At 48.9% G+C, this 20766-nt stretch overlaps 2 protein-coding genes across 71 annotated transcripts in view; one reads left to right on the top strand and one right to left on the bottom strand.

Annotated features, from left to right (window-relative positions):
* Dhx30 (DEAH (Asp-Glu-Ala-His) box polypeptide 30) overlaps positions 1–11551 on the top strand; it is a 33298-nt gene extending 21747 nt beyond the window's left edge. For 16 of the 23 annotated variants that reach the window (XM_006512301.4, XM_006512305.4, XM_030244644.1 and 13 more), the window contains 16 exons: positions 2711–3012; positions 3434–3554; positions 4302–4451; positions 7165–7317; positions 7604–8440; positions 8675–8750; positions 8834–8938; positions 9164–9339; positions 9544–9750; positions 9839–9920; positions 9992–10185; positions 10299–10458; positions 10568–10725; positions 10817–10920; positions 11002–11141; positions 11224–11550. In XM_006512301.4, the coding sequence (XP_006512364.1) occupies positions 2711–3012; positions 3434–3554; positions 4302–4451; positions 7165–7317; positions 7604–8440; positions 8675–8750; positions 8834–8938; positions 9164–9339; positions 9544–9750; positions 9839–9920; positions 9992–10185; positions 10299–10458; positions 10568–10725; positions 10817–10920; positions 11002–11141; positions 11224–11477 (3219 nt within the window). In that variant the 3' untranslated portion in view covers positions 11478–11550. Of the gene's footprint in view, positions 1–2710; positions 3013–3433; positions 3555–4301; positions 4452–7164; positions 7318–7603; positions 8441–8674; positions 8751–8833; positions 8939–9163; positions 9340–9543; positions 9751–9838; positions 9921–9991; positions 10186–10298; positions 10459–10567; positions 10726–10816; positions 10921–11001; positions 11142–11223 lie in introns of all 23 variants that reach the window. The other 7 variants (XM_011243029.3, XM_006512298.4, XM_006512300.2 and 4 more) reach the window with 2 other exon arrangements.
* A 364-nt stretch (positions 11552–11915) lies between these two features.
* Map4 (microtubule-associated protein 4) overlaps positions 11916–20766 on the bottom strand; it is a 154114-nt gene continuing 145263 nt past the window's right edge. For 10 of the 48 annotated variants that reach the window (XM_030244102.1, XM_006511955.3, XM_006511956.3 and 7 more), the window contains 4 exons: positions 17786–17867; positions 15974–16089; positions 14260–14449; positions 11920–14135 (listed from right to left, as the gene is read on the bottom strand). In XM_030244102.1, coding sequence (XP_030099962.1) covers positions 14128–14135; positions 14260–14449; positions 15974–16089; positions 17786–17867 — 396 coding nt within the window. In that variant the 3' untranslated portion in view covers positions 11920–14127. Of the gene's footprint in view, positions 14136–14259; positions 14450–15973; positions 16090–17785; positions 17868–20766 lie in introns of all 48 variants that reach the window. The other 38 variants (XM_030244101.1, XM_017313162.2, XM_030244090.1 and 35 more) reach the window with 9 other exon arrangements.

The following is a 20766-nucleotide window of genomic DNA, read 5'->3' as shown; positions in this document are numbered from 1 at the left end:
TTTAAAGATATTTATTTTGTGTATATTGCTAACATGCATATATGACACATTTGTGCCTGGTGCTCTTTTGAAGGTCAGGAAAGGGCAGAGGGATTAAAGATATGTGACACCCTATAACCTGCGTTCATTTGATTATAACAACTTTGTATTTAAGATTGGAAGTATAATTTCTCTGACTTCATATTTTTTAAAATTATTTTGGCTGGGGGGCTAGAGAGATGGCTCAGCGGTTAAGAGCACTGACTGCTCTTCCGGAAGCCCTGAGTTCAAATCCCAGCAACCACATGGTAGCTCACAACTATCTGTAATGGGATCCGATGCCCACTTCTGGTGTGACTGAAGACAGTTACAGTGTTCTCACATATAATAAATAAATAAATAAATAAATAAATCTTAAAAAAAAAAGATTATTTTGGCTGTTGGGAGCTTTTGTGTATTTTGTGAGTTTTAGAGTAGAGCTTTTTTTGTTTGTGTTTGACACTTTGTTTGTGGCTTTGGTAGGGATTTCATTGAGTGTGTTTTCATTCTGTATTTATTATCTTCTCCTTCTCTATAGTTATACTCTATCTCCTTAGGATAAACATCTTAACCCAGGTACATTATTCATTTTGTTACTGTTAAAATTGGTATTTTTTCTTGTTTCTTTTTTTCTGTTTGTTTTTCTATGCTGAAGAATGGACCCAGGGCACATGCTCGGCCAGCTTTCTGTCATTGACTACTTTTGTGTAGCTCTTTTCTTTCTTCCTTTCTTCCTTTTTTTCTTTTTTCCTTTTTTTTTTTTTAAGATTTTTAACCTTTTTTGTGTGTTTATATGGGTGTTTCCCTTTGTGTGTGTGCATATGTGGTACTTACAGAGGCCAGCAGAGGGTGACACATCCCTTGAGACTGGAGTCATCTAGATGTTTGCGACAATCCATGTGGGTGCTGAAAACTGACCCCTGATCCTCTAGAAGAGCATCCAGTGCTGAGCGACCTCTGAGCTGTTGCTCCTGCACCGCACCTTTACATTTAAGCCTATGCACTGTGTGTGTGAGTCAGTGTGTTCGGGTGAATAGAGTGCCTGAGAAACAAGCTTCAGGTCTTTAGCTGTTGTGAGGGAGGGAAGGCCCCCTGTGCAAGCAGCACCCTCTCTGATAGGCCGGACCGTCTCTGCAGCCTACTTCTTGATTTCTTTGTTGACTATATTACTGCAGTAAACACACCCATGCAACTTAGTTTCTGTTGACTTTTAAATCCATACTGAATATTTTACAGACGGTTTTCAAAACATTTTGGATTATTTTGTAGTATATTTCTAACAGGGTTTTTGTTTTTTTAGATCTATGTATTGTATGTGAGTCTAACAGGGCTCTTGTGTTAGGAGTGGTATCTGTTTGACACCGGGGAGCACTCGTTTCCTAATTGCTCTGTTACTGTGGCTTTGCAGATCACTGTGTGCTGTTGCTTTCTGCTCCTCTGCTTCCCTGGTTTTTTGTTTGTTTTGTTTTTCCAGACAGGGTTTCTCTGTGTAGCCCTGGCTGTCCTGGAACTCACTTTGTAGACCAGGCTGGTCTCGAATTCAGAGATCCACCTGCCTCTGCCTCCTGAGACCTGGGACTAATGTGTGAGCCACCATTGCCCCCCCCCCTTTTTTTTTTATTGGCTTTTGTTTTGTTTTGTTTTGTTATTTGTCTGTTGCTTTGGTTGTTTTGTTCTTGCTGGTCTCAAACTATGGAACCCAGCTGGGCCTTGAACTTTTATCTGTTTAAGTGAGTGCTGTGTCTGCACAAGTGAGCCACTGTGCTGGGGCCTCTGTCGATGTTTCATTTGTGAAGATATGTAGTGAACTAGCTTATTTCATTTCTCACTTTTGTTTTACTGAGACCAAGTCATGCAGATCAGGCTATTTACAACTTCAAGTGGTCTTCCTGCCTTGGCCTGGGAGACAGGATTTTAGACATTTGCCCCCATATCTAGCAAATCTAGACATAACTAAAATCTTTTCTCCTCCCCTTTCTTCTGTCTCTCTTTCTTTCTTTCTTTCTTTCTTTCTTTCTTTCTTTCTTTCTTTCTTTCTTTCTCTCTCTCTCTCTCTCTCTCTCTCTCTCTCTCTCTCTTTCTTTCTTTCTAACTACTGAGGAGAGAGAAATATCTTTTTAAAAAAAAGATTTATTTTATGTATGTGAGTACACTGTAGCTGGTCAGATGGTTGTGAGCCTTCATGTGGTTGTTGGGGATTGAATTTTTAGGACCCCTGCTTGCTCTGGTCAACCCCACTCTCACTCAGGCCCGCTTGCTTAGTCCCTGCTTGCTCCGGCCCAAAGCTTTATTTATTATTATGCATAAGTGCACTGTATCTGACTTCAGACTCACCAGAAGAGGGCGTCAGATCTCATTAAGAGTGGTTGTGAGCCACCATGTGGTTGCTGGGATTTGAACCTTGGGAAGAACAGTCAGTGCTCTTACCCCTTGAGCCAGCCCCCTTCCTACTCTTTCTATCTGTTACGGTTTGTGAGATGGTTTCACTGTGTAGGCAAAGCTGGCCTGGATCACAAGATTCTTCTCTTTCAGCTTCCATTGCTGAGATAACAGGGGTACGCCATCATGCCTGGATTCAAGTGGATTTTTATTCCCATTTCTGGCCAAGACTGAAGAACGTATAGCAGGGCCCAGCACAAGCTGACTGAGGTGTAGTGATGCTATGATCCTAACAGTTTTCTCTACCCAACAGGGCTGGGGTCTGCTGGGACCACGGAATGAGCTGTTTGATGCAGCTAAATACCGAGTGCTAGCTGATCGTTTTGGGTCTCCAGCTGACAGCTGGTGGCGCCCAGAACCCACCATGCCTCCAACTTCCTGGCGGCAGCTGAATCCTGAGAACATTCGGCCAGGGGGTCCTGCAGGACTATCCCGATCCTTAGGCCGAGAGGAAGAGGAAGATGAGGAGGAAGAGCTAGAAGAGGGGACCATTGATGTGACAGAGTTTCTGTCTATGACCCAGCAAGACTCCCACAACCCACTCAGGGACTCAAGGTACTGCTGTTACAGGGGACCCTGGACACATCTTGACATAGGATTGACCTTCTCTGAGCCTCTTTTAGTCGTCATATCTTGTTGCTCACTGTGTCTCCCCACGTGAGGGATGGGATGAGATAGTACACTACTGTCTTGGGCTGTGGCTGGGCTCCTGCAGACTGGGCATGAACCTTCTTTCCAGTTCACACAGTGATCGCTTTGCTTACTCTCTCCCTCTGCCTGCTTCCCTCTGGGGAAGCTGGGGGAGTGTGGGCTCTGCTGTGTGACTGAAGGGGCAGTAGAGCCTGGCCCCATCATTTCATGCCTCCTACCTACCTGTTACATCAGCACTATGTCCCAACCTTGAAGGCCCAGAGAACTTGCCTAGGAAGACAGAACCTTTTTTTTTTTTTTTAACCTCAACTGTTTGTCCCCGTAGGGGGGGCTCCTTTGAAATGACAGATGATGACAGTGCTATCAGAGCTCTGACCCAGTTTCCACTTCCCAAGAACCTCCTGGCCAAAGTGATTCAGATTGCAACCTCCTCCTCCACAGCTAAGGTGAGCTGGCTCTCCTCAAAGTGTGAGCCCGAGCAGCCCACTTGTTTGTGCCCATCGCTCTCAAGGCTAAGCAGGACAGAGGCCTTGTTGTGGGGCAGGGCAGAGGGTATCTGTCTCAGCTCCAACCTAGGCCACCTAGAAGGATATAGGATCCCTGATGGACAGAAAGGATAAGGCAGCAGGCCCAGAGCAGACGTGAAAACAAGCCACACCAGGTGTAGGCTGGGCACTGCTGATTGGAGACCCTGCTCTGGGAGCCAGTGGTGGGTTAGGAAGTATGAGAGAGTAGGAGTGGGTGCCTGAATCCTGCACTATAAGTGACATCACTGATACCACAGCAGGGCTCTCAGGAGGACTGATGAAGAGGTATAAAGCCTTTACTCTGTCAGGACATGCCTGGGATTTGACTGTTAATAGCTTCAATCCCAGACTTCTCTGAAAGTGCTAATTGGATGAGGGTTAAGAAGACAGGTAGTAGCATTGCATGAACCCCTTCTACTACTACAGAGATTGAGAAGCAAGCTCAGAACTAGGGTCACACAGGGTCATTGGGTGAAGGAGATAACGCAGAAGAACAAAGGGGAAGTCGCAGTACAGACCCATGTGTGCTTGTGCCCAGTCTGTGGCTCTTTGTTGCTGTAGAGATCATGCTTAAGTACATTTCTGGGTTCCTTGAAGTGCTTAGATTACCTAACCATCTCTTTTCATCCCTTGCCTTTTGTAACTTCCTACTTATCTTCCATGTAGAATCTCATGCAGTTCCATACTGTGGGTACCAAGACCAAGCTGGCTACACTCACTCTGCTCTGGCCCTGTCCCATGACCTTTGTTGCCAAAGGGCGACGCAAAGCTGAGGCTGAGAATAAGGCAGCAGCCTTGGCTTGCAAGAAACTGAAGGTAAGCCCCTTTGTCTATGACAGATTGGTCTACTTTTCTAGGTAGTAAAACCCACTAGGCCTCGGAGTGTTTGTACCCAGGTAGGAAAGGAGCTGGTGACCCATCCTTGCTTGTATTTCTCAATGCTGTTCTGATATCTGCTTTGCACAGTGACTGTGCATGGGAGCTTAGCCTTATCAACACTTGGCCTAGGTGCCTAGAGAGATCCTGTTCACCATGGTGGCCAAGAGAATAACCTGATGTGCAGCTAGAATGAAAACTGATGAAGGGACATTAAGTCATGGCAGTGTGTCCTTCATCTGGCAAGTCGTGCACCTCCCACCTCTTTTTAAAATAGTTTCATTTTTAAACATTTATTTAATGTATATGTGTACACTGTAGCTGTCTTCAGACACGCCAGAAGAGTTTATCAGATCCCATTACAGATGGTTGTGATCCACCATGTGGTTGCTGGGATTTGAACTCAGGACCTCTGGAAGAGCAGTCAATGCTCTTAATCACTGAGCCATCTCTCCAGCCCTATAACTTTTTCTTATTGTGTCCACCATGGCACACATGTGGAGGTCAGAGGAAATATGCAGGAGTAAGATCTCTCCTTCTGCCGTACGGATCACAGCAATCAAACTCAGGTCATCAGACTGGGTAGTAAACGTGCCCTCTTCAAGGCAGGGTCTGGTGTATCCCAGGCTAACCTGGTACTTACACAGTGGAGGGTAATCTTGAGTTCTGGTCTTTCTGCAACCACCTCCTAGGTGCCTATGCTACCTTGTAGTGCTTGGGACCAAACCCAGAGCTTCACGTGCTAGGCAGCTAACTAACCAACTTAACTACATCCCCAGCCTGCCCTCTGCCCACTTGCTGTTGCAACAGGGCCATACTGTAGCTCAGTTGGGCCTGGTACCTGCTATGTAGCTGAGGTTGGCTTCCAACTCACAGTCCTGTCTCAGCATCCCAAATGGTCAGTCAGATTATCAGTGAATACCAGTAAGCCTGGCACACTTTTACTTCCTAGTGTTGGGGATTGAATATAGGGTATACCTCATGCATGGTGGCCACTATACCCTGTGCTCTATCAGTTCCTTGAAGGAGCTTTGGCATTAGCTAATGCCACAGCCTTGGAATTAACATTGTGCCCGACTAACAAGAGAAGTGAGTTCATCTGACACATGGAGGTAAAGGTTCAGTTTACAGAATGTGAAGTGCGCCTGCTCTACTGAGTGGTCTGGTGAATTTGATTTTGGGAACCATTTCTTAAATCCCTTTGGTGGTGAAAGGTACAGCTGTCACCTTGGAGCACATGAGGAGTTCAGGAATTGGTGGTGCTTTATACTGTTATCCTAATACTTGGTGTGCAAGGCAGGAAGATGAACATGAGATCAGGCCTAGCCTGGGCTACATAACAAAGCTGTATTTTTTAAAAACAGAAACAAAAAAATGGTGGGGTGGCAGCAGCAGCGGTGCATGCCTTCAATCTCAGCACTCAGAGTTAATCCCAGCACTTGGGAGGCAGAGGCAGGTGGATCTCTTGAGTTCCAGGCTATCCTGGTCTTCAGAGTGAGTTTCTAGGACAGCTAGGGCCACACACAGAAACTCTTGTCTCTAGGGGGAAAAGGGTAAGAACAGAAAAACAAATTCAGAGAAAAAGGAAAAAAAAAAAAAAAAAAAAAAAGAGTTGCAAACAGGAGGTAAAATCCGGGAGTAGATGTGCTGAGCTGGGCCTCACTGCAGGATATTTAGGAGTCTGCAGCCTCAGCTCATATGCACAAGTCCTACACTCACAGCATGGAAGAAGCTGTCTGGGAAGAGGCTACAGTGCTGGGAAGCTGGGCAACCAGCTGACACATGCAGACAGCATTAGGGCCTTTTGGGGTCTAAGCACTAGGTCTTTAGTTATAGCAGAGCTAGAGGAAGTGGGAGACACCCTTGAGGAGGGAACACGAACTGAGCACTTGGAGCTAGTAAGACTAGTGAGACACTGTATATGAGAGAAACACACAGGTAAGAAACTTGGGCCCACACTTGCCTGAAGGTCATATTTCATCTCAGCAGATGGGTTGAAGCATGTAGTGAAGCAGACAAGCATTTGCTTTAAAGGGACTACATTGTGATAACGTTCAGACATTTACAGGACGTTACATGCACTGCTGTATGATGAGGTCACAGATGGCACTGTCCGAAAAGTTACTAGCAGGACCTGCTAGCAGAATTTGGGTGGGGAAGCTGTGATGAGTCTACACAGGGAGAGTTTGTGGAGTAGGCTCTTCAAGGGCCCGCCTCACTATCTGAAGTGTGTTGGGAGTTTGTGATAATGAGATTGGTCTGGGATACCTGGAGGCTGTGGATGCACCACAAGAGGCTGTCCTGGAGCCATTCTGCCTGGGCAACAGTTAGTTGTTAAAATTTTTCTTTTTTTTTGTTTTGGTTTGTTTGAGGAAAAAAAAAATTAACTTGAGTTATACTGTTTAGCCCAGGCTAGCCTGGAATTTGTGAAAACTTCCCTCTTTTACCTCCTGAGTGCTGAGATTTTAAGCAGCAGTACCATGCCTGACTAAAGCTTAATTCCTAAATTAATTTTAACTAGTTGGCTATTTAATAACTTTGTGGAGTTTGACTCTTAGTTCCCTATTTCTCCTTTATTCACTAAAACCCAAATCTAGACCACAGCCTGTCTGGTTTAGGAGCATAGACTGAGCTATAACGTATCCTTCTACAGAGCCTTGGCCTTGTGGACAGGAACAATGAGCCGCTTACCCATGCCATGTACAACCTGGCCTCCCTGCGTGAGTTGGGTGAGACCCAGCGCCGGCCATGTACCATCCAGGTGCCTGAGCCCATCCTTCGCAAGATAGAGGCCTTCCTGAGTCATGTAAGTGTCCTATCTTCCATCCCACTGTCTCCCTCTTCAGACTGAAGGCAGTTTCTGCCTACAACAGGCTTAGGAAATCCTCTTTTCTCACTGAGCAGGGAGCCTTATTCCCCTAACTCCAAGTCCCCTTAGTCATGCCTACGAGGGTGTCAGGGCAGTCACAGCCCGAGTTCTCTGCTCTGTGGGTTGGGCCCTAACCATATGGCTCAGGTGAATCCTTTGGAGGGCTGACTGCATGGAAGAGGCCCATGCTTTCTGTCATTTTACTTGCTTCTTCATCTTCTAGTACCCGGTGGACAGCTCATGGATTTCCCCAGAACTCCGACTGCAGAGTGATGACATCTTGCCCTTAGGCAAGGACTCAGGGCCCTTGAGTGACCCTATCACAGGCAAGCCATACATGCCCCTGTCAGAAGCAGAGGAGGTGCGCTTAAGCCAGAGCCTGCTAGAGCTGTGGCGGAGGAGAGGGCCGATCTGGCAGGAGGCCCCGCAGCTACCTGTAGACCCTCATCGGGACACTATCCTCAGTGCCATTGAACAACACCCAGTGGTAGTCATCTCTGGGGACACAGGCTGTGGGAAGACCACACGTATCCCTCAGCTGCTATTGGAGCGCTATGTGACTGAGGGTCGAGGTGCCCGCTGCAATGTGATCATCACACAACCTCGCCGGATCTCAGCTGTGTCTGTGGCACAGCGGGTCAGCCATGAACTGGGCCCCTCCTTGCGCCGGAATGTGGGCTTCCAGGTACGCTTGGAAAGTAAGCCCCCAGCCCGAGGTGGGGCGCTGCTCTTCTGCACTGTGGGTATCCTGCTTCGGAAGCTGCAGAGCAACCCCAGCCTGGAGGGTGTGAGCCATGTCATTGTGGATGAGGTCCATGAGCGGGATGTGAACACAGACTTCCTGCTGATTCTGCTCAAGGGCCTGCAGCGGCTCAACCCAGCTCTTCGGCTGGTGCTCATGAGTGCTACAGGAGATAATGAGCGCTTTTCCCGATACTTTGGGGGCTGCCCTGTTATCAAGGTACCTGGCTTCATGTATCCCGTCAAGGAACACTACCTGGAGGACATCTTGGCCAAGCTGGGTAAACATCAGTACCCACACCGGCATCGGCACCATGAGGTGAGGGACACCACTCCAGGGTCTGGAGCTTTCCTTTGGATTCCCTCCTCCCTATCCTCATGATAGGCCATTATTTTCTTCCCAAGCCTGTCTCCTTGGTAAAAAGTAGGGAATAACATGCCTTTGTGTGTGACAAGTGTGGGCTAGGGTTTACATACTTAGCTTACCCTCACTGTGTTCCTGTGTGTGACTCCTACCCCATGACTGTGAGTGGCCTTTCTTCCCCTACTCCAGTCGGAAGATGAATGTGCACTTGATTTGGACCTTGTGACTGACCTGGTTCTGCATATCGATGCCCGTGGGGAACCAGGTGGGTGCTTCCTCCCACTTCTCAGCTACTCCCTTACCCCACTAGCTGGACAACCAGCTCATGGCTGCAGGGTCCCTTTACAGGTGGGATCCTGTGCTTTCTACCTGGCTGGCAAGAAATCAAAGGAGTGCAACAACGGCTCCAGGAGGCCCTGGGCATGCATGAAAGCAAGTACCTCATCTTACCAGGTGAGCGTCTGGGTATGCACGCTGCAGTGTTGAGTGTTGCTCCCTGTGGTAGGGAGTGACCCGGCCTATACTCCAGTGGGCCTGGTTTCTTTGACCATTTGGGCTTCAGTTGGATCAGGGTCAGGGTTGGGTGAGTGAGTGATCCAGATCCTTGCCCTGCCTTCAGTGTGGGACTCTTCTGGCTAAACAGTGCGTGAAGCCCTTTTGCATCTTGCTATCCACCAGTGCACTCCAATATCCCCATGATGGACCAGAAGGCCATATTCCAACAGCCTCCACTTGGGGTACGCAAGATTGTATTGGCCACCAACATTGCTGAAACCTCCATCACAGTTAACGACATTGTACATGTCGTGGACAGCGGTCTGCACAAGGAGGAACGCTATGACCTGAAGACCAAGGTGGCGCCTCTCTCTTGGGCCCAACTAACCCACTGGGGAATGATTCCAGTTCTGAGGTTGCCCCTAGTCCCGATCTACTGTAAAGAGTCTTTTTGTGTGAGGGCCACCTATATGGGAAGTGTTCCTCTTGAGGGGTGATGAGGGTGATTGGAGACATGGGTAGACAAAGACTGTAGCACATGTAGGTTTCCTGCCTTCCCCTAGGTGTCCTGCCTGGAGACTGTGTGGGTGTCGAGAGCAAATGTCATTCAGCGCCGGGGCAGGGCAGGCCGCTGCCAGTCAGGTTTTGCCTACCACTTGTTCCCGAGGAGCCGGCTGGAGAAAATGGTTCCTTTCCAAGTGCCAGAGATCCTGCGCACACCTCTTGAGAACCTGGTGCTGCAAGCCAAAATCCATATGCCTGAGAAGACGGTGCGGCAGAGGCAGGGCTAGGGAGGGGCTGGCTCCTGGACAAGGCAGGTAGGACACAGGCATGAGAGCATGGTTCTTTTTGCTCTAGGCAGTGGAGTTCCTCTCTAAGGCTGTGGACAGTCCAAATATCAAGGCAGTGGATGAGGCCGTGATCCTGCTCCAGGAGATTGGTAAATGGAGGCTAGGAATGGTTGGGCTGTGGCGTAGCTTGTGGGAGGGACTGACAGCTGAGCTGTTGCAGGGGTGCTGGACCAGCGGGAGTATCTGACCACCTTGGGACAGCGCCTGGCCCACATCTCTACTGACCCCCGACTGGCCAAGGCCATAGTGTTGGCTGCCATCTTCCGTTGCCTGCACCCACTGCTGGTGGTTGTTTCCTGCCTTACCCGGGACCCCTTCAGCAGCAGTTTGCAGAACCGGGCAGAAGTAGACAAGGTTAGACCCAGTGCTTCCTATAGCCCTCTTGCTGTCTATTCACACCTCACCCGTTGTCTTGAGATGGACTGTAGTCACTCTGCTGACCCCTGTACAACATTCTCCTCTCTCAGGTGAAGGCATTGCTGAGCCATGACAGTGGCAGTGACCATTTGGCCTTCGTGCGGGCTGTGGCTGGCTGGGAGGAGGTACTGCGCTGGCAGGACCGTACCTCCAGGGAAAACTACCTGGAAGAAAACCTTCTGTATGCCCCCAGCTTGCGCTTCATCCACGGTCAGCCTGGCCCCCAAGAGGGCCTCCTGAGCACTCCCCCACTTCCCCCAGAGTTCCCATCCCAGTCCTGAGGCAGGGTCTCTGTTCACACTGCACTTTGCCTCCCCAGGGCTCATCAAGCAGTTCTCAGAGAACATTTATGAGGCTTTCCTAGTGGGGAAGCCCTCTGACTGCACACTGCCCTCTGCTCAGTGCAATGAGTACAGCGAGGAAGAGGAGCTGGTGAAGGGTGTGCTGATGGCTGGCCTCTACCCCAACCTCATCCAGGTGCTTCATCTAGGGTCAGCTTCTTACCAGGTCCAACCCTAGCTCTCTCCAACCCTAGCTCCTTGCTCATATTTCTTTTTTGTCCCTTTAGGTGAGACAAGGTAAGGTTACTCGGCAAGGCAAGTTCAAACCCAACAGTGTCACTTACAGGACCAAATCTGGCAACATCTTGCTGCATAAGTCAACCATTAACAGGTGGGTGGCAACCAGGGTTACATACAGAGGGACTCAGAGAATGACCAGATGTGTAGCTTCACACAGCATTTTGTTCCCCAGGGAGGCTACCCGGTTACGGAGCCGATGGCTGACATATTTCATGGCCGTCAAGTCCAATGGTAGCGTCTTTGTTCGAGATTCCTCCCAGGTGCACCCACTAGCTGTGTTGCTCCTAACAGATGGGGACGTGCACATCCGAGGTGGGTACCCCTCCCACCATTCCAAGGGGTACTCATGGCCCCACGGCATGACCCAACATAGCCTGTATTTCTCCTCCTCCAGATGATGGGCGTCGGGCCACCATCTCATTGAGTGACAGCGACCTGCTTCGGCTGGAAGGTGATTCACGAACTGTGCGGTTGCTAAGGGAGTTTCGTCGAGCCCTAGGACGGATGGTGGAGCGGAGCCTCCGCAGCGAGTTAGCTGCACTTCCTCTTAGTGTGCAGCAAGAACACGGGCAGCTGCTTGCACTGCTGGCAGAGTTGCTTCGAGGACCTTGTGGCAGCTTTGATATGCGCAAGACAGCTGATGACTGAGCCTCTCTTCCGCTGGGGCTATGTACAGAGTGCAAATGTTTATTTAAAATAAAGTTATATTTATCCCTTGTGAGTGCTGCTGTCCTCCCAAGGGCTCCTCTCAGGACTCTGGGCAGTGGCCCAAGTCCTACAGGCAGATGGGGCTTAAAACCTCTATCCTCAAGAGTGATCCACCAGAGCAGCCAACACATTCCAGCTAACTATCTGGTCAAGCCCAGCATTGTCACAGATGCTTCTAATGATACCCACAGCACAGACCGTGTCCTAATGGGTATGAATAGCAAGAGGCAAAGAGCACTGTTCTAGGCAGCCTTGATTTGTGTACATCCTGCCAGGAACTCCAGGCATTGATTTTGCCCTGGCCACAGCCATAAGGCAGGTGGGAGAGGAGCTGAAGGGGATAAGAACTAATAAGGACTAAGAGGACAGAAGCAACATAACATGGTGGGATGTCAGGCAGCTTTATTGTTTAAATCAGTACAACAATTACAGACATGGGTAATGGCTAAGCCATGAGCAAACTATAAAATACAGAAGGACCTTATTCCCAAACATTTTGAAGTATGCACATCACATGGCCTGTGGTCCCAAGCTGCTAGACCAGCCTTCTCAGGTTCTCTGGCTCGTGGGATCCTTCCAGGGAGCTACCTACAGAGCTTGGGTTACCTTCCTTTCTCTAATCCTTGGCCAATGGACTTGTTTCTTGTCAATTTCCTTAGCATCTTCAAGGCCCTAAGATCAACATCAAGGAGGGTAGCAAGTACCTGTATACGCTCAGTCATCACTACCCTGGTCCCCACTGTGTCCTTCCCAGCTCCGTGGGCCCCTATTGCTGCAAAATACAGACAATGCAGGCTCCAAGCTTAGTTCTGACAGCTTGGGAAGAAAGCCACTCCCCAGCTCAGGCAGTCTTTTTTCCACAGGTCCCAGCAATTCTTTGTGTGTGCTTAGAGAGCTAGGGATTCAGTGTCAAGATTATCACAAAGTAACTGCTACCTCATAAATGGAGAAGACCTTCAAGCCCAGGGATACCTTCCCTTGGCAGAGAGAGAGTAAAGACCTCTACCTCCTCAAACTGTACCCAAGCAAAGGCAGAGTCTGTTCGGAGGAGGGCCAAGGGGACCAAGTCTGGGCCAGCCTCCTGAGAGGCAAATCTGCCCAGCAGAAAATGCCCTATCAGAGGAGCCCTTAGACACTCCCAGGCCATTTCAATACAAACTTAGGTTTGAATCCTTTATTAGAAACCATGCAAACTTTAATACAAAAAATACAAGTGCAATAAGAATCTTGTGTTGATAAAATTCCCGGGATTTTCTCAACATTGCAACCATCCCATCCATGAGCAGACCACGCTGGGATGGCTGCACCACCATGGCTCCACCTCTCCCGCCACACCAGAAGACTGGATGGCCTCAGTCTCATGCATTTTAGTTTTAAATTTTCACACCTGATTCCCCACTGTTCACAAGCGTTCTGGACATTTCAGGCTCCCCTAGATATGAGGATTTGGGTGCTATGGCCTGTAGGTACAGGCCAGCGATTTTGACCTTCATTTCTGTTTCTCCAGCCCTGATTTTGTATCACACATTTAACCACCGCATTCCCAGGGAATGAGATAGATGCCAAAACCAGCCTCTTGGTTAGAAAAGCAGCATACACACAATACCAACACAATCAGCCACACTGACCCACCCTAGCTGTCTGACTTCACTTCTTCCTGCAGGGCCCAAGCTGCCCAGAGTAGGGCAACCCCCGCCAATATCTGACAGCCTCCTCAGTGGAGACTCGGGATCTCCTTCCCCACTTCCCTCACCACCTACCAAGAACTCTCATTTAGACATGGCTTCAGCCTGCAAACTACACCACCAGTTCATAGGTTATTGGGAGAGGAAAGAATAAAAAAGTGAGACAGCAGCTACTCAGGTACGATAAGTCGTGGGGACAAGGAGGACTGATCCTTGACTAACTTGAGGTGAGGCAGCAAAAGGGCCTGGTACCACCAAATGGTGGCTTCCACCCCGTGGGGTCAAGGAGTGGTTTAGGTTCCAGGGATTCAGTCGGTGCTGGTCTCCACGTGGAGTTCACCTTTACCAGTCCCTCCAGGTTGAGCCAGGGAAGAGAGGTTTGTCAGTTTCTTTTGGGTTTGGTCCAAAAAAACCAAACAGCCAAGGCTGGAATCCAGCTCCTCACCCCTAGATCCCACAGAGATCCCACTGGACTCCCGTCCCCGCCCAACTTTCTCCGTGGTGCAGTGGTGAAGTGGTGAGATAGTGAAGTTGGAGTTGGCCCAGAAAGGGGTGGAAGGAGGTGTAATGGCAGCGAGTGGGGCTGCTGCTGCCTTGAGCAAGCGAGGCAGGAGGGAGGGAGGCCTAAAGGGGCTGCCCAGCACCCAAGAGCTTACAAGTCTAGTAGACAGCCCGGGAAAAGGAGCCCAGGGCTCGAGACCCCAAGCTTGGGCCACCAGGGAAGTGGGGAGGCCGGGAGACAATGTCAGCCCCATGGTCGGTGCGGGCCCTGGCATTTGCCCGGAACGTCAGCCTGTAGGTCTCAATCTGCAGTGACACGTGAGGAGGGATGGGAGAGGGTAACAAGGGGGGGAGACAAGAGAGGGAACACAGGGGAGATGGAAGACGAGACCAGAATGTCATCATTAGATGCCTGGAAGATAAAAGGTTACTTTGTTAAAATTTAGGCCATACTCCAGTCATAAAACAAAGGAGCTTCAATTTTCAGCCAGTGACAGGGCCCCTGGCTGGCCCTTAGGCCAAGCCCAGCCACTTACTTGTCTCCTGGATCTGGCTGTCCAAGGTCTGGGGCTCCCTTTGGTCACCACCCCCTGACAGGGTGGTGTGGCCACTGAGGCCACTGGCTGAAGTAGGGGCGCCAGCGTCAGGCGCAGCCTCAGGGATGACTGGCTCCTCCCCAGCGGGGGGGCCTGGACACGGAAGGGCCTCACTGCCACCGCCCTCAGTCTACAATGAAACAGTGGGGGAGACAGTGAAGGGTCAGTTGGGGAGGGAGTGGAATGGGGTGATGGTGGTGAGTTTCCTGTATAGCCTTCCCACCCCGCACACCCCCCAGCAACCCAGCTCTATATCTGGCCTTTGCTTCTCTTCCCCCAACACTGACTCATCAGCCCAACACTGAGTTGCTGGGCTAATGCCACTCTTGGGAATCTCATTATGGAACTCTGTGACTCTCACCAAGATTGATACCAAATTAAAAATAGCTACAACAACAGTAACTCTAAAGAGCATATAGCAGAGGTCTACACTTGGCTGGAAAGTAGAGGTGCTCCTTGCCAGGCACACCCATTGCTTTGGAAGGGCTTTTGGTAACTAAGTAGGCTCCCTGCCTGCTCATCCGTGAAGTAAGGTCCCCTCACGGGAGAGCATCTTTTATGTGGACATCATTCTAGAGCCTGTGGACAGAGGAAGCAAAATAAGGTATTCAAAGAGGTGTGATCCAGGAACATTACGGGGAAACCTTGTGGAGCTCAACAGAAGGACATTGGACCTGCAGCATGGGTCAAGCATACAACAACAGTGGGAGCTTTTATGAGCTAGACTCATGTCCTGGAAAACCCACCAGGCAAGAGTAGAGACAGACATTGATGAAGTGAAAAAAAGTAATACAAAACTTGGCATAGAAAATCTGAGTGAGAATCTTAAGCTGCAATCACTTCCTGATGTCATGAACAAGACACCAAATCTGTAATGTCCCCTTTTAGACAAGACTGAAGGATGATATTCTCAAGTCCCAGAGGATCAAAACTCTAAGAGCAAAGAGCCCTAAAATGGTCTCTGAAGTGGAGTCAGACCTGGAACCAGAGGACAGGACAGGAAAGCAGCAGAATGGCCAGCACAGTGAGCAGGCACAGAGGGAAGGTCCCTGATCACTTTCCCTGAAAATCAGCAGCAGCTTCATGCCTGGGAGTCTGTAAACTGCAACCTGCATGGGCCTCCCCGGCTGCCCCGACACAGAATGAAGGATAAATGGGATCTTGGCACACAAAAGGTCTCACGGTACTGTGGAACGAGGTGGAAGGGAAGAGGAGGGAGGAGGAAAGAAGAGAGGGATCAAAGAGGAGAGGCCCAGCCAATGTCAGATATGGAAGAAGTTCGCCTGTACTCTCATGCTCTTCCAGAGTCTGGCCAGGACAGCCCCAGCAGCCCGTCCCTAGCAGCTGAAACTGACAGTCAAGGAATTGCAAGGCCCAGCTTGCTTGTCATTTGTGTTCCAACCTACATTCCCTCAGAAATGGATGGGATGGGCCCAATGAGGCAGGTCACAGCTCTCGGGGGCAGATTCTGCCACAAGCTGAGGTGGCTGGGGCTCTTTGACTCCCTTTGGACTAACAGTGGAAATGGAGACAGCAATGGCACGAAGAACATGTGACTCCTGAAGAAACTGAGGGGCGGTGACAGGCCCACTAAGCCCCACTCCAACTGCAACGGAGACACACTACTCTAGCTGCGTACTGGTGGTTCACTCACTACCTTCACGGCACCTCCTGCAGGCAAGTGGCCCACGTTATCAAGGGATCCCACTTTGGCTTGGGCCTTCTCCTTGAAGTTCAACTTCTGACTTTCAATCTTGACATCTCCTCCACCTGGAACAAAGGGTAGCAGAATACACCTGTGAGCCAAGTCAGGAGTCTAGAGAGGAATGGCCACAGATGGCTGTAGTCCCTTCTAAAAACAAGGAAATTAAACAGCTCAAGGGTGGTTCAGAGGACAGGAGAGGAAGTGAAAATACCTATTGTGGAGGGAAGGCTGCTGCCCTCGAACCACTGCATGCCTAGCCTGCACTGGCTCCTGGCTCCCCAGGTCTCCCTAACTCTCTGACACTTGGTGAATGACAGGGATGGGCTACAGACACTGAATGCTTGAGCCACACAGTGAGAAGGAAGAGTGAGACAGTGAGTATGCTCACAAGTGTGAGTTGAAAAAAGGCAGACAGGAGCCAGTGCTCCCCGGCTGGGGAAAAATGAAGGACACCTGAACACAGGAGCAAGGATGGGGGAACGCTGATAGACCTGGCTCAGGAGAAGTGTGGCCTGGGCAGAACGACCCTCCTACCCACCTGTTCTCAGCCCAGTCCTCACAAACTCACCAGGTTTCCTCACTGTAGAGCTACCCCAGCAAAACCAGTCCTTAACTCAGTGCCACTAGGGCTAAGAGCTGTCTCATATAAAGGGAGAGTGGGATAAATACTTACTTATGGACCACAGTGTGGTTTTGGTCCTTCAAAAAAGAGTACAATCTACATTAGACCTCACAGTCCCAATACTTAGGAGGCTGAGTAGTTCAAAATTATCCTGGGTTAGAGTGAGCAACACAGTGAGATGCTGCCCACCCCCGCAAAAAAAAAAAAAAAAAAAAAGTCAAAACAAAACCAAGTAAGTAAAACAAGCAACCTAGACTGGAGCCACTGAGAAAAGGGAATGTTCTATGCCTTCCTTAACTGGCCTGGGGAGTGATCTCACGAGATACCAGCTCTGGCAGCTGTGCCCCAGCATCTAGAACATCACGACGGCTGTCTGCTCTGGACATGGAACGGAGAGCATGAGCCAAGGCAAGTGCTCAGGCTCTTCTCAGAAGCCTCTGCAGGATGCTGCCAGGGATGCTGCCAGATGGACACGCCACGGCAGCTGTGAGGAGACCCTCACAGACAAGCATTCCAAAAGCCCCCCCTTCTCCTCTCAAGGCTGGCGTCGAGGAGGCTCTGTTCGGGGCTGCATTTGTTACTGGATCTGAAGTGAGCCCACTCCTCCAGCACCAGCTCCGGGAATGTTAAAGTGGGAGGCTGGCCCAGGTCAACCAGCCAGTGCCTGGCACACAGCGCACAAGATTGCCAGGGGCAGGACATAAAGACCACTGAGGAACAGCTGTGAAGATGGACTTAACATGTTCCTCCAACAGCAAAGCAAAGCAGCACCTGGCTGCAACCCCTGGCAGCGCTGGAAAAGCTGTGCTGTTTCCATCTGGGAGGAAAGACCCTTCGTGAGTGAAGACCTGAGGTTAAATGTCAGATTTCCTTGCAGAGTCTCTTCCCTGAACCTAGAACTCGTTTATCGGCTTGTCTCTGGGTATCCTGTCTCCACTGAAATCACAAGCTGGCCACTATGCCCAGTGGACATTTATGTGGGATCCAAGGATCCAAACTTGGATCTTCATGTAGCACCTCTCTAGAAGGGGCTCCCAGTTGTGATGTCACGGAACTTCCCTGATGGAAGGCTACCCAGATGACCTTCAGAGTCCACCTGCTACAGAGGGGTTCTCAGAGCCACAGGCAGAGCCACTCACCAGGCTTGTGCTTGATATTAGCTTTGGACCCACACTTGGAGGAGACCTTGGATATGTCCACTTTCTTGTTCTGAATCTGAACCTAAGCAGAAGAACAGAAAGCAAATATCCTCAGAGACAAGGCACAAAGGTCATGGATTAGCCTGCCCTACCTTCACCAGCTCCCTTGGTTACTCCCTTTTCAGTCTGTTCAAGGTCAAGGCCACCTCCTAAAGTGCTTTAAAGAGCCCATTATCTAGTGTGGCTCTTTACCTCTAACCTCATTCCCAGCTGCAGGTTTTCCTTTTCACCCCCCCAGAGCTGCTTCACTGTGCAGGGTACAAACACCAATGTCAGGGCTCTCCTAAAATGCCTGTCTGGCTCCATCTCAAAAGCTTACCTATCAATCTTCACACAGCTAACACTTAGAGAATGTCCCCCCAGTGCTTTTCAATGCACACCCCAGGCCAGCCACACAGCCATGTGTGGTTTGGACTCATTTCTTCACGACACAGACTTCTTTCTTCTCCCGGGAAAATAGAATGCACAAAAGGGCCACAAAATGATCTGTACCGCGCCTTAGACATTTACCCCATGGCTACCACTCAGCCCTGAGGTAGAATAAAGTTATCAAATTAATTCTTGGAACATTAAATCTTAGATGCATTGTATTGGTAGTGTTTGAATATTTTGCCTGAATGTTACATTTGTGTACCACTTGCATATCTGGAACTCAGAGGCCAGGAAGAATGAGATCTACTGACACTAGAGCGGCATAGCTCTGAGATTCATGTGGGCTCTGAGAATTAAACAACCACTGAGCCATCTCTGCAACCCCACTTGGTACATTTTATACATACAAGTGATGCAATAAGATAGCACTGCCCTCAGTTAGCAACGCGCATTTTGTTATAAGACAAGCTCACCTTTGCTGATGTGTGTGTTCCTTAGCCTCCAGTGCTGGGATTACAGGCATGGATAGGGTGTGTGGTGATTTTTCACATTAGTTTTTACATGTGCTTTCCAGCTATGGAGGATATATACTTTACTGTGAGCACTAACTACCTCTTTTCAGGCAGTTAGAAGAGGAGCTCTTCAGGCGCAGTCCTCTGTAGACCCTGTGCCCAGAAGTCTGTTCTGATCACACAAAATTTGCTTTCTTCAGGCTTCCTGTAGGCTTTCATTTCTAGATGTCATGTCTGTTTAGAGGATAATGAGCAGACTGACCTGCCTGACAAGATCATGTATACCATGATGGCACACGGCTTTAACCCCAGCACTCCAGGAGGCAGAGGCAGCTATAGCTCCATTAACTCTGTGCCATTCAAGGCTGTATGTTTTGTTTTCCTTTGAAAGATATAACTTATGGCTTTAAACACCTGGTCTAAGATAATTGTCCGGCTTCAGGGTAAACTTAATCCTGGGAGCCTCAGAAAGTACATGTGCCATGAACTAGTCCACCAATGGATTCTTTTTTTTTTTTTTTTTTTTTTTTTTTAAAGATTTATTTATTATATGTAAGTACACTGAAGCTGTCTTCAGACACTCCAGAAGAGGGCGCCAGATCTCGTTACGGATGGTTGTGAGCCACCATGTGGTTGCTGGGATTTGAACTCCTGACCTTCGGAAGAGCAGTCGGGTGCTCTTACCCACTGAGCCATCTCACCAGCCCCCACCACCAATGGATTCTTAAGCAGAGGTAACTTTCCATCCCTGAGATTGCCTGTGAGAAGCTAACAGAGGCCATTCTGTCAGTCTGGGGCTGAGCTCTTTCCAAAATATGAAGTTACACTCCAGGCCTCCCTTTACCACCTCAATGAAAGAAAATTTAGTAAGGGACCATTCTGATTAAAAGACACATTACACTCAAGTCCTGCACTAAGGGCTGCTGGCAGTCTCATGACAGTGCACACATGACTACAGCCGGATGGAGAGAAGCTATTACCTGGGAAACTCAGGCCAAATGTGGGAGTACATGTAAACTTAAATCAATTTAAAGAAAACTTCAGGACAAAGGTATAATTAACAGTCCACAGAACAGGAACTAAGGAGACAGCTCTATAGGTAAAAGTGCTTGCCATACAATGTATGGTTCAAATCTTCAGGTATCACAGAGATTCATAGCAGTAGCACCTGCAATTCCATAACTTACACAGAGGGAAGGAAAGCAGAGACAAGAGAATCCCCAGGAGCTCCCCAATTGTTTGGGGTAGGAAACAGATAAAAACAAAAGACCTTGTCTCAATCAAGGTGGAGGAGCTTATCAATGCTGTCTTCTGACCTCTCTATACATGTGTCACATGCCACAGACAGACACACACACACACAAAGAGACTCTAGAACAGAATATGCAGTGCATTCAACCAAAACTAAAAAAGAACAACAAAACAAAACAAAAAACAATAGCTTAAACCTTTCAGAGTACAGAAGAATCTTAAGATTAAAGAAAACAGACCATGAGTCAATACTAATTTTGCACCCACCTATTATATTTCAAGGCATTCTTTTTTTTTAAGATTTATTTTTTATGTATATGAGTCTTCAGACACACCAGAAGAGGGCATCAGATCCCATTACAGACGATTGTGAGCTATCATGTGGTTGCTGGGAATTGAACTCAGGACCTTTGGAAAAGCAGTGCTCTTAACTGCTGAGCCATCTCTTCAGCCTCATTTCAAGGTATTCTTAGCCTATTTGCTTAGAAAGGCCTCCTTGGTTGGCAGCTGGCACTATTTGCAGTCAGTTTTCCCCTCCTGGCCTAGGACATGTGTTTCCTTCCTTCACTGGGTTCCCCTCTCCATGGTGAAGCCTGACAGCCAGCAAAATCACACATTTATCTTTTTTGATTTGTAGATTTTATTTAATTATTGCTTAAGTCAGGGTCTTATCTATGTAGCCCTGGATGTCCTGGAACTTAATATAGATCGGGCTGGCCTTGTACTTAAGTGCTGGGATTAAAAAAGTGTGTCATCACATTAGACTCCTGTCTATTGAAGGAACAC

The sequence above is a fragment of the Mus musculus genome, chromosome 9, assembly GCF_000001635.26.
Source record: "Mus musculus strain C57BL/6J chromosome 9, GRCm38.p6 C57BL/6J".
Taxonomy (NCBI): Eukaryota; Metazoa; Chordata; class Mammalia; order Rodentia; family Muridae; genus Mus; species Mus musculus.
The sequence above is the reverse complement of the archived record's forward strand: the minus strand, read 5'-3'. Positions and strand labels throughout refer to the sequence as shown.